The following is a 15,077-nucleotide window of genomic DNA, read 5'->3' as shown; positions in this document are numbered from 1 at the left end:
CATTATTGCGGAGTATGACACTTATAATCTTTTCATTCCATGGTTAAAGAACATCTAGTATATACAGTCACGAAGCTTGAGTTGTTGAGGGTACTAGGAACAATAGACTGTGCCGGTACTATTTCGCATTGTCTGCAATGAGGCGATAGTAGCGATCCTAGTGGTTAGCAATATCTATGGATGTATATTTCCTACGTATTGAGCTTCGTGACTGTATATACTAGACTGTGGTTAAAGGTTGAGACGTAATCTGACGATACCAGTTTTTATTTCATACACACCCAAACGAGTCACTTTCTGGAATCGATTGAAAGAAAATACATTGAAAGAACAATTTTTATAAGAAATGGTGGTTTACATCTTTTTGAAACCCATACTTGCATTACAGCAATATTGAAGGAAGAATGATAAATGAAACTTGACTTAACCCTTAGCAGCATAGTGGTTGTTTAGAAGAACCACAGTTTTCTTTCTTCCTAAATTTTATGGCACAGATATTCCACCAAGGAACCACCTCTTGAGTATACATAGAGGTACCATCTCTGTTTTGAAATTGTGTGAAAAAATTGATCGAAACTTTGTTATGATGCATGATATGAAAAACATAAAAAATTAATTTGTGCCGCAAAGGGTTAAAGAAGGCGAAGCAGAAAGTTACAACTGACAAATATAATTGAATTATGTTCGGATACCGGAAGGTTAAGACAGCCGTTCCGTCACTTCCATGCTAGGTTCCTTCCGTTTTGTGTGAAGCAGTATTTCGTACATCTGCCAGTACTCACACAGCACGGCCAGGTCCACGGGCGTCAAGTCAAGTTTGTTGGGTATATCCACGCTGGCGAGGTAATCGAGGAGCAGCGTGGCGGCCGGTCTGTCGTCGTACAAGACGGCCGTGTGCAAGGGAGTATTGCCTCCGCAGTCCTGCACGTACGTGTTGGCGTCGTGCTCCAGCAGGATCTCCATAACGTCCAGCAGGTTGAGCAAGATGCACATATGCAAGGCAGACTGGCCGTCTTTGGTCACTGCGCTGGCATCCGCTCCGTGGTACAAAAGCTTCTCGAGCATCTCCGTGTGGTTGTAAATGACGGCGATGTGCATAGGACTGAAGCCGTCGTTCCTCCAGAGGTCTGAGCTCGCACCTTGTTCCAGTAGCAGGTCGGCGGGCCTGTGCAGGTCGTGGAACACTGCCACGTGCAGGGGGCTGGAGCCGTCGTCGCTCTGGCATTCGATGAGAGCGCCGCGCTCGAGCAGCAGGCGCATGGTGTCCAAGTGACTGTACCTGGCGGCCACGTTCAGGGCGCAGCGTCCGTCGTTGGCGCGCAGGTTCGGATCAACACCCTTGTCCAGAAACGCGGCGACGATGTGCTTCATGCCGAAATAGGCGGCGTCGTGTAGCGGCATGAAGCCGTTGTCCCGCGCGATGCTGGCGTTCGCGCCGCTGTCCAGCAGCCACTTCACGATGTCCGTGCTGTCCCGCCACACGGCGCAGTGCAGCGCTGTGTAGCCGTCTTTACCTCGGAGGTTGAGATTCGCGCCAGAATTGATTAGGTTGATCACTGTGTAGATGTCGAAGCGTTCGATGGCGTCGTGCAGGGGCAGGTTCGCTCTCGCACCGCGCTCCAGCAACTCAGAAACCGCCTGTTCGTCCCTGTGCCTCACTGCGATGTGCAGCGGAGTGGCAGCGTCCCACCGCTTGGCGTCTACAGCCGCGTTGTTCTCGAGCAGCGATCTTGTCTGCGCCAGATGTCCCATCTCGACGGTGTCGTGCAGGGGCAGGTCCGTTCTCGCACCGCGCTCCAGCAACTCAGAAACCGCCTGTTCGTCCCTGTGCCTCACTGCGATGTGCAGCGGGGTGGCGGCGTCCCACCGCTTAGCGTCTACAGCCGCGTCGTTCGCGAGCAGCGATCTTGTCTGCGCCAGATGTCCCATCTCGACGGTGTCGTGCAGAGGTGTCCAGCCGTAACTGCACGAGTGATTGGGATTGGCACCGTGTGCGACTAGTAGATTGCTCATCGATTTGTGGCCGAGATACGCGGCCTCGTGCAGGGCCGTGCAGCTATCTGCATCAGAGTTGTCGACCTCTGCACCGTTGGTCAACAGCAGGGCCGCCAGACTGTTATGGTTGAATGCCACCGCCAAGTCGAGTGGTGTTGAGTCGTGGACCTCCCTTGCATCGGGGTCGACGCCCTTGCTTAACAGGACCCGTGTTACGTCGGCATTGCCGAATACAGCCGCCAGGGAAAGAGGTGTGGGACCGTCGAGAAGGTGGGCGTCTATGCGTGCTCCTCTGTTCAGCAGCATGGCGGTGACATCTGCGTAGTTGTGCATCGCCGCGAGATGAAGCGGTGTCAAATTATCACTGTTGAATACATTGGGGTTTGACCCTCTGTTCAGCAGCAGTCGTACCTTCCTTATATGTCCTTCTCTGACCGCCTTGTGCAGCGGTGTCTCGTTCCTCTCGTCGACGCCTTCTAGCTCGCTCACTTCGTTCTCGACCTTCTGGTGGCGGTACTCGTTTCGGGTATGGAAGAACGCCTGCATGCTCTTAAGAATGCCTACTAAGTCCGTAACCTGTCACAACAAGGATATATTTATTATGCTGGCGGGTCTGTTACTCCCACTTTCATGAAATTAAACGAAATTTTCATATTTTATTGTACATATAATAAAACAGCCAAACGGCAGTATAAACTGCTAAACAGTACGTAAACTGTTCGAATAACTCGGCCATCAAAATCATTTAATACAGGTACATCATTTTATTTTTACTTCAATTTTTATTGTACCTGAGTTTTTGAATGTACTTCACTCCCAGCCCCTCTACTAGTAAACTTCAAAATCGTCGTCCTCACAGAACCAAGGCCGCGTATGCAGTCAAAGTCGCCTTAAACAGGAAGTCTACTGAGTTAGTGAGTATAGTACGTTCCAGAAATATGTTCGCGTTTTCCAGTGACGAAAGAGCTTTCAATATTGAATCATATTTTCGCACAGGTACTGTCGTCCGTTTGCCTACGTCGCATCCCGGTTTTCTCCACCCGTTTCTGCTCGCTCCTCTGTAAAGGCTAGTGGCTGGGCTGTCTTAGCTCTTTCCTGAAAACATTAATTTCTGTTAGGAATTGGACGTCTACGTAATATTATACAATTGTAGAAAATAACTTAAACAAAAGGGCCTCGTTAAGTAATTAACTGTCACGTAATTTCTCCCCTTTCTACGACCCTGCGACAAAATCACTTGGACGGACAATAGATAGCATGTCTGAGTAATTTTATCTTTTCGGATCGGGCAGCAGTGAAGATTGAATTTACAGTACGTAAGGTACTCTTTTATAGAGTAGGCACAGAATTATTTCAACATGAGTTACTAGTACGAAGGACAAAACTGCTAATTGGAATTAGGTATACTGCGATAATATACGCGAAAGGACTGAAACCTGTATCGAAATGAACGGCCACCATTTTCAAAAATGTGTTTAAATATCTATATTATGATTATTTTTCAATTAAACTTCATTCTCTAAATTGTACGCTAATATGCTGTAGATAGTATAATAGACACTGCATAATGAATATGTCCGAATGGATAGCTCAGTTCGTGAGTAAAACACTTATTGTTAATACAGTAAGTTACTGTATTTTGATTAAACAAAACCAAACTCAAAATCGCAATATTTTCTAGTTTACTTAAATGGATGAACTACTTTTCTTCCCTCCTATACCGGTAGGCCTACTAGTAAAGTGATTTGTTTGTATTTTACGCCAGTATCATCGAACTACAGTCACGGACGAGGGTAGCAAACGGTGTTTCCGGTTCTAAACCGTTAATCCAAAAGTATACCCAGGTTAATATTAGAAATGTTAGTAAAAATTAAATGATGTCCCTGTACAAATAAATGATCTCCTGTGTTTGTGAGTCAAAAGACGTACGCCTACTAAGACATACGTAATATCATACAAGCATGGAGTAAGGTTCAAAGAGAAGAAAGAGTTCGAGTCGGTACTGGGGACGGTTCCCGGCATAGCTCAGTTGGTAAGAGCATTCAGCGCGTAGAGCTGAAGACCTGGTTTCGATCCCCAGTGCCGGAGCAAATATGTTCTCCTAAAATAACATAAAATCCTCATAGCTATTCACACACAAGGTGCTACTTTTGCAATCGTAGTTTACCTGCAGTTTCGAATCTCTTGTGCTCTCTTCAATGCATTTTGTGGTTATGTTCGCGATAGGCTTTCAGATGAAATGCGAGCGACTGTTTACTTATATCAGATACTTTAATTTTATTATAAGATCTCTGGAAAAAAATAACTAAGAAATAGACTAGTGAAGTGCTTTGTGTGAAGTGTGGTATTGTATGGGGAAGAAACTTGGACATTGCGACGAAGTGAAGAGAAACGAATAGAAGCGTTTGAAATGTGGATATGGAGAAGAATTGAGCTTGTGAAGTGGACAGACAGAATAAGAAACGAAGTTGTGTTGGAAAGAGTGGGTGAAGAAAGAATGATACTAAATCTGATCAGAAAGAGAAAAAGGGAATTGGTTGGGTCACTGGCTGAGAAGAAACTGCCTACTGAAGGATGCACTGGAAGGAATGGTGAACGGGAGAAGAGTTGGGGGGGAGAAGAAGATATCAAGTGATAGATGACATTAAGATATATGGATCATAAGGGGAGATTAAGAGGAAGGCAGAAAAAGGAAAGATTGCAGAATGCTGGCTTCGCAGTGAAAGACATGCAAGGAGAACAAAACTTCGAAATACAAAATGAGGAAAGTACTTGGCCATAGAGTAAATAAAATTTAAGAACAGTGTGGAGTTGCAAACTTCAAGAAATAGGAATACTATGAAGGAGACGAAATTTGCAAGAACTTTTTGCGAGATTTTTTTTCTGAACTCTTTATTACATTGGACCCAAGGAGTATGCAGTTTATATATTTTAATGTCGGCACTTAAATTTCACATACAATCTTAATGTCCAAGTAGATATACCTATTTTATTTATTTTTATAGCCAAATTATTCCTTAATGTATAGAAATTATCCTGTCTTATATCTAGTTATATTTGTTTATGCATTTATTATTTTATTCTGACCGAGTTAAGGCCTTCAGGCCTTATTTTCCATTCACCCAGAACTAACTACTACAGTCCCGTCGCTCTAATTTCCGGCAGCCAATCGCGTTGCAGGTCGGCTACATTTAAACGTGTGCGCCTTGTGATTCGCTTATAAAGACGTTATTCATTGCTTAAGGCTCGATAAATAGGTACTCAATATAATCGCCCGCCATTTTCGCTCTTTCGTTGGCGTTCGCAGAAAACACACGAAGACGTTATTTGCCGCTCAATTATTTGCTGAAGTACAGTGCGTTTGATTTATTATCATAAGAGCTACGACATGATAATGTTTAACGGTGTGGCAAATAGATTCCTCGTATGGTAGCTCGGGAACGAAAGAACAAAAATGGCGAATGATACTACCTACCTAGACTTTATAGAGCCTTCACTTCCTAAGACGTAAGCAAAGAGGAGGAGTCACGCCGGGAATAACAGCGTCGCGACTATAAAAACAATATAAAATGTTTGCTAGACGAATTTAGGCCTACTGGTAAGCTTACACACTGAATATGTGGATACCACTATTTAGATTATTCGGGAGAAAATACAGCATCCTACTTACAAATTCTAATGGTATGTTCAGGAAATTTATACGTATCCAACCACGAAGTGAATTTTTATACTCACGTATTTTTTCGTTGTGGTTATGAGCTCCTGCAGAGCATGATTCATGGCCTTAAAGTTTCTCTTAAGCAGTTTGCTTGAATTGCCATTCATCTCGGTTTTTATGGTGTTCCTCAATCCATCCAAATACAGCTTCTCTTCAGAAAACAGCCTCGATAGTTCCGTAGTACGGTACTTTTGTATCTGTAAAATCATAGATACGGTACTTTTTGTGTGGCACTTAATACATAGAGTGTTAACTAAATGTGGGCGACATTTGAAGAATGGGTAGACCTAAAAACAAGCAAAAATAATCATGTATACATACAGTCAATTTCGCTTTTCTTTTTAATTACATGTAGGTGCTTTAGTTCTTAACATGTTTTATTTATTACAACTATATTTTTATGTCTTTGTATATAAAGATCATACACAAAGATAGTGCTGAAAATGGTCACCATAAGTTCTAATACAGGGTCTAAACGCCACATCATGGACTGTCTTACTCTATCCTATATTCCAGATGTCTGTTATAGGTGAATCGAAAGTCTGGAACCATATAAATATCTTCCATATGCTTGATTTTCGATTATTATAGTTGTTACCAGTATTTGTAAGGCCAAATGCTCTACCAGTGACACATTCGATTCTAGCCCTCAGCTATCACAAAAGCCGCCATTTTGGGTGGAACTTTGAAACTTTAAATGGAAAGGGGGTCATGTAGGTACTCAAAATTATGTGAAGCTTTCTGAAAAAAAATCAACGGTGCAATTCGTTTTGAGATATCTCTAATCGTTTCAAGTTATTTAAAGACAACTGTCATAATGACACAAACATTAGTTACTGCATCTGCAGATATTTTGTAACATGGCACAGTATTAAAGAGGCTTTGGAAAAGGTATTTTTATGTTATTCAGGTAATTAACTTTTCCTGCTTTATTGTTTGGTTGGCCTGTGACAGTTTCAATTCATTGTTGTGATTATTTGAAGCTTTCCTATAACAAATTTCTTGATTTTCGTGATGGCATTATCGAAAGAGAGAAGAATTGACATCATTCTTCATTCCGGTGAGTTAAGCCACAGAAATATTGCAGCAGACTGGACGAACAGTTCCCTGGAAATTGGATTGGTCGGCGTGGACCAGTAGAAATGGCCAGCCAGGTCTCCAGATTTAACACCACTTGATTTTTTCTTTTGCGGTTATGTAAAGAGCTTGGTATAAGAAAAGAAAATTAAGAATCTGGAGAGAATATTTTGTATCATTTTCGGGGTGACTTTAGCACAGCCTTCAATGATACGGTTCTTTAAATGTTCCACATTCTCAATTTTCTCTTCATATACTCTTTATTATTGTGGACTTAATAACATTCCAGAACTTCTCATAATTTGTGCCTCTTTACTCGGTCATATGCTTTTCAAAGCGTAAAAGTAATTGAAAAAGTGGGCAATTAAATCCTTTCTTCATTTCTAATACTTCCTTAACTACGAATACAGCATCTGTGCATGAACGGCCTTTCCGAAATTCACACTGTTCTTCGCCAATTTTTTCTTCTGTTATTTCTCTTTCCTGATCCCTCATCCGGGGAGGCCCTCCATGTCCTTGTGTGGTCAAAAAAGTATGTCTGTGATCCATAGATTAATTCCTCTCCCGACAGGTCGCGGCCCTGTAAGGCCCGTGTGGCGTTGGGTCGTGTAATAAGAACCTAAAAGGGAGAGGTTAAACTAAGGGAAATAAGAATAAGTTATTTCTCTTTCAAAATTGCTGCTTGATTGCTCATTGTTAACAAAATTAGATTAAGTTTATTTTTAAATTCAAAATCAAAAACATTTTTTGTAAGTTAATTTTAGAGATTTTTTTCACTCCAAGATGTGAGGAATGTTTTAGCATCTTAAAATAGTATAACACATTTTTAAATTTGATTATCGGTGCTGAACATACTGTAGTGCGATAATATATTTGTACGAGATCGTGCGTATTTGCTTGTTCTCCGCACAGAACCAATACGCGGTAAGTGTGAAATACCACATTCAGTATTCCCAACGTAACACACATAACAATTTCCCTCTTCTTACCGCTTAAGCGCGACATTCATTTTACTGCTTTAGGCTTTTAACATATTATTTTTAGAGACGTTTAACATAGTAATAATTATAAATTGGAAACTTACCACTGCAATTTCATCTAAATTGCAATGTTAATTATTGTTTTTAAATATTTGCAAAAATTAAGTAAAGTCTACTACTCCACGAAACTTATTGGATTCCTCATACAAGTAACATTAAGGAAGCCGTGAAAAAATCAACATGATTCCAGATGCGGATGTTATTACTGCAGTATGTTATAGAAATAATATTGTTAAAATATTAAAATGAAAAATAAATCATTATATAACTTTACCGTTTGTTTTAAGGCCCATTCACAATGAAAATTAAACATAACGTAAGCGTTAACTTAAGAATATAAACGTTACTTTAAAATCAAGAAGTCATACCATCATTCACGATGGGAACATAAACATAATAGCAAACATACTTGGTAACCATGGAAACATAACAACGACGCCATTTCCTCATACTCTGTCTTAAGGCCCATTCACAATGAAAATTAAACATAACCGTAGCATAAACACAGAAGTTTGCGCCCAGACTACCAAATGGGATCATTCACAATGATTCACATAAGCATTGACATAAACATTACCGTAAGACGTTAACATGAAAGCTTGCAAACTCCAAACTTTCATGCTTATGCTTACGTGATTTGCAAACAGAACACAATCGTGGAGCGCTGAAGTATACGACAGAATATGAGGAAATGGCGTCGTTGTTATGTTTCCATGGTTACCAAGTATGTTTGCTGTTATGTTCATGTTCCCATCGTGAATGATGGTATGACTTCTTGATCTTACCGTAACGTTTATATTCTTAAGTTAACGCTTACGTTATGTTTAATTTTCATTGTGAATGGGCCTTAAAGTGTCGGAAGAGTGAAATGTACGGCAACATTGCTCTCAGGATGCATCAACTGACGATCACAAAGTATTTCTAATCCAAGTGTAACAACAAACACGAACATGGAGCTCTGCCTGCAGGGCCCTGCCCACGTCTTCAGGACTGTAGTGGCTGCAGTCGTAGCTCTGTTGCTCTTCGCAGCGCCCTCGCTGTACCAGACGTTGCAGATGTTTCAGCTGTTGGTCGCCACGGTCCGCCGAGCATGGATCTGTTCTCAGCTGTTGCATTATCTGCAGTAGCAACATGTGAGCCCGTGCTAGCGTGCCAGGGCTCAGCGGTGCTTGAACAGCTCCGATACTTATGGGCATTGCTAAAAACTCGTCCAATCTGGAAAAGCACGTCATTTTTACTTTCTCAGATACGAAGTATGAGAGTCCGCACACATTAGACTTCCACGTCGCAGCGGCCAAGAAACAGTGGAATTTTCGTTGCGATCACTTTTTTCAGTATTAATTGACTCAGTAAAATTCTATTTAACTGATGTTAGCTTCACCAAAACGTTTGAACGGAGCCGTCACTTTCAGTTGGAATAGCTATGCGGTAAACAAATGACGATCGCAAAGCATGTTTTATACTACCGTAAAGAATTTTCAGTTTGCAATGTTGGCAAACAAAGAAACAAATGGTAGGGAGTTGATAAAAACAGAAGAAAGTATATAAAGATTGGAAGAAATAAAGTAAAAAAGGTAAAGGTATCCCCGTAACATGCCATGAAGGCACTTGGGGGGCATGGAGGTAGAGCCCCATGCTTTCCATGACCTCGGCACTAGAATGAGGTGGTGTGGTCGGCACCACGCTCTGACCGCCTTTTTACCCCCGGGAAAGACCCGGTAAAAAAAAAAAGGTATCCCCGTAACATGCCATGAAGGCATTTGGGGGGCATGGAGGTAGAGCTCCATGCTTTCCATGACCTCGGCACAAGAATGAGGTGGTGTGGTCGGCACCACGCTCTGACCGCCTTTTACCCCCGGGAAAGACCCGGTACTCAATTTTATAGGAGGCTGAGTGAACCTCGGGGCCGTTCTGAAAGTTTGGCAACGAGAAAAAATCCTGTCACCACCTGGGATCGAACCCCGGACCTTCCAGTCCGTAGCCAGCTGCTCTACACTCAATTTTATAGAAGGCTGAGTGAACCTTGGGGCCGTTCTGGGAAGAAATAAAGTACCTACTCTAATACAATAAAATATATATTGTTCGAGTAGGCTTCTGCGGCTGGTGTACATGGTCTGTGGATAAGCTTCGGGGCTTCTACCGCGTTGTCTTGGTGTTGGTGGCTGACGTTTCTACCGCTGTGTTATGGTTATCTTCAGAGCAGTTGGATCCAACACAGCGGTCGAAACGTCAGCCACCAACACCAAGACAACGCGGTAGAAGCCCCGAAGCTTATCCACAGAAAATATATATTGACTTGCTAAAATTCTATTTCACTAATGTTACTTTCACCAAAACGTTTGAACGGAGCCGCCATTTTCAGTCGACTATCTATGCGGAAACAAATGCGATCGCAAAGCATGTTTTATAATATCGTAAAGAATTTGCAGATTGAAATGTTGACAAACAAAGAAACAAATGCTAGGGAATCGATAAAAATAAACAAATGCTACGGAAGTGATAAAATTGTGCGATAAGCAGCCATGATTGGTTGAAAGACGTTCTTTCGTACCGTTTTATTGCTCAAAAGTAGTAAAAGTGTAATAGTCAACTTAAAATTAAATTAGTAAGTCTACTTCAAAAATCAGATTTTGCATTCTGTACCGTTTTTATGGAAAGTCTGGTGGTAGAAATTCAATATCATCAATCTGTTAACAGGTACATTTTCTAGATTTGTCAGTGAAAGTTCTTTTAAAAATATGTTAAAAGTAATGTGTGATTTCATCCCTGCCATCTTGCTATTCGATCACAATCACTTGCTGCCACAAACAACTTGTTTGAATGAACCCTGGACCTAAAGATATCGCATAGGCAGCCAATACCACCAGAATGATACAGATTAGTTAAAAATCGAGTTAACGGTACAGATGGGGTTACCAACTTTTTTTTTTTTAAGAAAATACGGGAGATTAAGAAATCGACAAAATTCACATATAAAATTGGCAAATTATTTAGTTCAGTCACTAAAAAGAAACTTTATTTATTCTACACTTCGACACCTAGGCTCAAATTAAGAGTATTTTGAGACAGATCTTGTCTCGCGTAATAGTTAAAGTCATTTGCAGTTTGCAGCTCTGATTTGATTAGATGTGTCTTACTCCTATTTCGAACACCAGTCCAATTACTGTTCATGAGATAAAACATCCTCTTTGTATGAGCATTACTACTTGGTATGCATGGAACAAAACTAGGCAGTTTTTCCGAAATTATAATATTAAAATTGTTTTATTTTAAACGGATGCGCACTAAAACCCATTTCCGGCAAACATTACCTTCCGAAAAGACTGCACATTTCATTGTATCTCTTGAACAACAAAATTCATCACATAAACAGTCATCATTCAAGGCAAAATCCAATGTTTAGAATAATCATTTTTACATTGCAAAAATAAAGGAGAAAAATGATCAAAGAGAAGAAAAATACGGGAGCCGGGAGACTTAAAAATTAGAGGAAAATACGGGAGATCCCCGGTCAATAGTGATAAGGGAATTCTTACAAAAGAGCTGTATTTTCCAACGGTCTATGATCGTAATAAATGTAAAGTAATAACGCCAAATTTCGTACTGACACAGTTTTTGACTGGGCATGGAAAATTCGGGGAATACTTAAATAGATTCCATATTAAAGACGATGCAACTTGCATTTGTGGGGAGGAATCTCAAGATGTCAAACATGTATTATATGATTGTCCAGTCTTTTGCCGTGAAAGATACGAGCTTGAGTTGTTACTGAACACTTTAAATTATACATTTACCAAACCGTTAACCAATATACTTACCAACTCAAAATCATATAAGTATTTCATGTCCTTCTTGAATAGAATATTCGTCAAACTGTAAAATGTTAAATTATTCCGGGGGAAAAAAAATCGTATTAGTTCTAATCAACTATAATGAAACTGTAAGTCTTCAATTTCGCATACTATAATATTGTACTATTGGTTTTAATTTTTATTTTAATTAGGCATTTGATTTCTAATTTTGAGCCATTTCTTGTAATATCTGATTAATTATTGCCAATTGTTGTTATTAATAATGTATTTAATTCGTAAATTTTAAGCCATCTCTTAGTATAGCCATTTATTGCTTCTAAAATAACATGTTTAATAGCTATATATATATATATATATATATTTCTTCCTATAACCATTAGATATAAATATAGAGACATGCCTTGAGGCTTTATGAAACGATCCATTCTTTCATTAAGGTGCATTCTTGTACATAATTCATGTGAATTGTAACCTTGACCACAATTTTGTATTATAATTTTATTATTGTTTATTGCTTATAAAATATGTATTTTGATACCAACTATAACCCTAATATACCTCAGGGTGAAATAGGGTTTATTAAATTGGATAATAAAAAAAATACGGGAGGGTTGGCAACCCTAGGTACAGATAACAACAAAGAGGGTACAAGTAGGTTACACTCCTGTGCTATTTAGCCTATATTGTAGAAGCTAATATGGAGGGGTGACCAAACTGTTTAAAAAAGTGTAAGAATCTGTATGTAGCGGAGTCTTTAGATAGATTCTTATATATTTTTTTTTTTTACAAAACACCAAAATTTTCCTTTAAAATATAATTTTGCTCTTATTTCGCACAAACACATACATTTCGCATTTTTATCGTGGATTAAAGTACAGTAATATACTTAACATGCTTTTAAACATAAAATTATTTATTTTGACAGTATTTGGGCACATTTCGCATTTATCGTGATTTCGAAAATTACCTTAGCTATAGTGAGGATCACGTAAGTGTAGTTCCTAAAAGTCTAATTTGGCCGTCTCTTCAGTGTTGCCAACTAATACCAGATATCACCAAAAAGAGGGTAAAATCACAATGCTATGTACTGAAATAATAATAATAATAATAATAATAATAATAATAATAATAATAATAATATATTAACAATAACGTCTTGCTTATTTACCACATTTCATCTTTATGTTGCGAGGTGTTTCCTAAATGATTAAAAAATTCATGAAATAATACGTTTTTCTCCTGGACTTCTTGCATGTTATGTTAGTCATTAGGACTAGTATGATCTAATATTAAAATATATTTTTTCTGACATGAAATTTATTGCTTTGACTATAGAGTACGATTCATGAGACCTAACCTAAAAATGTATTTCCTTGTATTTTCATCAATTTCCTGTACTACAAACTGAAATTATTGCTACCAACATTACAGTTAGAAAATAACTACCAGTTGTAGTATTTGTCAGTACCCGAAATTCGAAACTAAGTTGGTAAAAGAAAATTCAACCTGAGAGCTAGAAAATCACTATAATTCACTAGCATATGTAATAATAGGGAAAAAATGGTTAGGTTTTACCCCTACGGTATTAAGTAAGCTGATCCGGACTATAATCACAGTCTACTGTATACAGTCGCGAAGCTTGAGGTGTTTTTTTTTGCAAATCTCATGATAAAGCGCTCCAAACGGTTAGCAACTAGAAACAATAGACTGTCCATGGTCGACTTTGGACTGTGTCGTATTTCTATCGAGTGCTAGCTCGTTGCGTATTTCACATTGATGCTTGTGAAATGTTTGTTATTGGTTGTAATGAAAATGTTAATGGCTAAAATATAATAAATGTAATAATAATATGGGTCAAGGAGGAGACGTTTGTAGTGCTATAAATTGTAGCAACAGTAAGAGAAAGAGGCCAGAGTTATCCTTTTTCCGATTTCCGAAAGATTCAGAAAGGTTCCTGGGTTTCCACAAGAATGCTGTGCAGAAACAAAACTGTTAATTTGAAGTTCTTTGTGATTATTAGAATACATTATATCCTTAAATTTCACAATGAAATGTTTATCTAACCGAAAGGACATTAGATACCGGTTAAAGTTCTGTCACTTAGGCTGCTAAATTTCCAGAGAAATAAAGGTTAGGTCTACTTTTTTTTTCAGAGGATATATTTTTAATTGTAGTTATTAATTTTGTTATTATTTTTATGTGTTATTTTACTAAAGACGTAGAAAAATTAAGTTTGTTTTAATGAAATTTATTGATCACGTTTTATATTCAATTCTGGTGGGATTATTATTGCTTAGGCCTACTTTTCTCTTCAAAGGATATGTTTTTAATTATAGCTGTTAATTTTGTTGTTATTTTTATTTGTCGCTTTACTAGACACGTAGAAAAAGTCTGTTACAATAAAATTTATTGATCACGTTTTATTTCCAATTCTGGTGTGATTATTATTGCTTAACCTCATCCCACTTTGTTAACTATGTAAGCCTACACTACAAGTACCGGTACACGTAAGTTACTCCATTAATTCATATTTCCATTATTATTGTTGTAAAGAGAAATGCAAATTAATATTTATTGGTTTCATAGTTAATTATGGCTATAATCTTGAATGAGTGAAACTATTAAAGTAAATTTCAGTTCGTTTTGCACAAACAAAAATTATATTAACTTATTTCTTGCAGGTATCTTCGAGTTTATGGTGGAATTTAATATACTTCATTAAAATAATAAATTAACTTTATGCATTTAATATTTCAATAATGGAAGGAAGGTGTTAATTTTTCCAAAAGAACACGACAACGAAAGTGTAACATATTTTGTCGGCTGCTAGGAGAGAGATCTGCGATGATGAGGCGATAGTAGCGATCCTAGTGGTGGGCAACTACCCATGTTTGCATTTTTACTACATATTGAGCTTCGCGACTGTATATAGTAGACTGTGCTATAATCATGAGCCACAATGTGACAGTTCAGGTGATAACTCGTTGCTTCTAGCTTAGCCATTGCTTAAAACACGTAAAGCTCCCGGATTCTATAGGCCTCAACGATGTGCTGCATTTAAGTTATTGTCTAACATTCACGGATTTATTGCTGTACATTGTATATGCTTTTATGCTGGACCATGCCGAAATGTAGTAATTATACACCTGGTAGCAGTCCTTTAATGCATGTCATTAAAGTACACCTATTCATTAAAGTTCAGGTTTTCGATTATTCTCGGATATGCAATAGAAAGACAACGAGGGAAACGTCACAGAGGCTGGAAATCCAATACTGTCGCAGAAGGTTATGTTCTGTTACTATAATAATTAGCGTTAATTGTAAATAATATTCAAATAAATTCAATTTGTCATCTCGTTTTTCAATTCTAAATCAATTTCCAGGTTATATCAAAATTAGTTCATGTTATTCTCTACGTTACATCAAGGTCAATTA

The 15,077-nt window shown here is 38.6% G+C and overlaps 1 protein-coding gene across 1 annotated transcript; it reads right to left on the bottom strand.

The window, feature by feature from the left end:
• Positions 1–303: 303 nt before the first annotated feature.
• Positions 304–9,812, bottom strand: LOC138714712 (ankyrin-1-like). The gene is made up of 3 exons (XM_069846785.1): positions 8,781–9,812; positions 5,731–5,910; positions 304–2,571 (listed from the first exon to the last, which is right to left on the bottom strand). The coding sequence occupies exons 1-3, from the start codon at positions 9,060–9,062 to the stop codon at positions 700–702; spliced, it is 2,334 nt and encodes a 777-aa protein (XP_069702886.1). The 5' UTR covers positions 9,063–9,812; the 3' UTR covers positions 304–699.
• Positions 9,813–15,077: the final 5,265 nt, after the last annotated feature.

The sequence above is a fragment of the Periplaneta americana genome, chromosome 15, assembly GCF_040183065.1.
Source record: "Periplaneta americana isolate PAMFEO1 chromosome 15, P.americana_PAMFEO1_priV1, whole genome shotgun sequence".
In the NCBI taxonomy this organism is placed as follows: Eukaryota; Metazoa; Arthropoda; class Insecta; order Blattodea; family Blattidae; genus Periplaneta; species Periplaneta americana.
Note: the sequence above shows the minus strand (reverse complement) of the source record. Positions and strands in the feature narration are given on the sequence as shown.

What these genes read in the sequence shown, in the direction of transcription:
- LOC138714712 (XM_069846785.1), bottom strand. Translation starts at nt 9,062, where the DNA reads ATGACGTGCTTTTCCAGATTGGACGAGTTTTTAGCAATGCCCATAAGT. An exon ending in CCCTGCAGGCAGAGCTCCAT is followed by an intron (nt 5,911 to 8,780) that starts GTTCGTGTTTGT and finishes ATGATTTTACAG; the next exon opens with ATACAAAAGTACCGTACTAC. An exon ending in TAACCACAACGAAAAAATAC is followed by an intron (nt 2,572 to 5,730) that starts GTGAGTATAAAA and finishes TTGTTGTGACAG; the next exon opens with GTTACGGACTTAGTAGGCAT.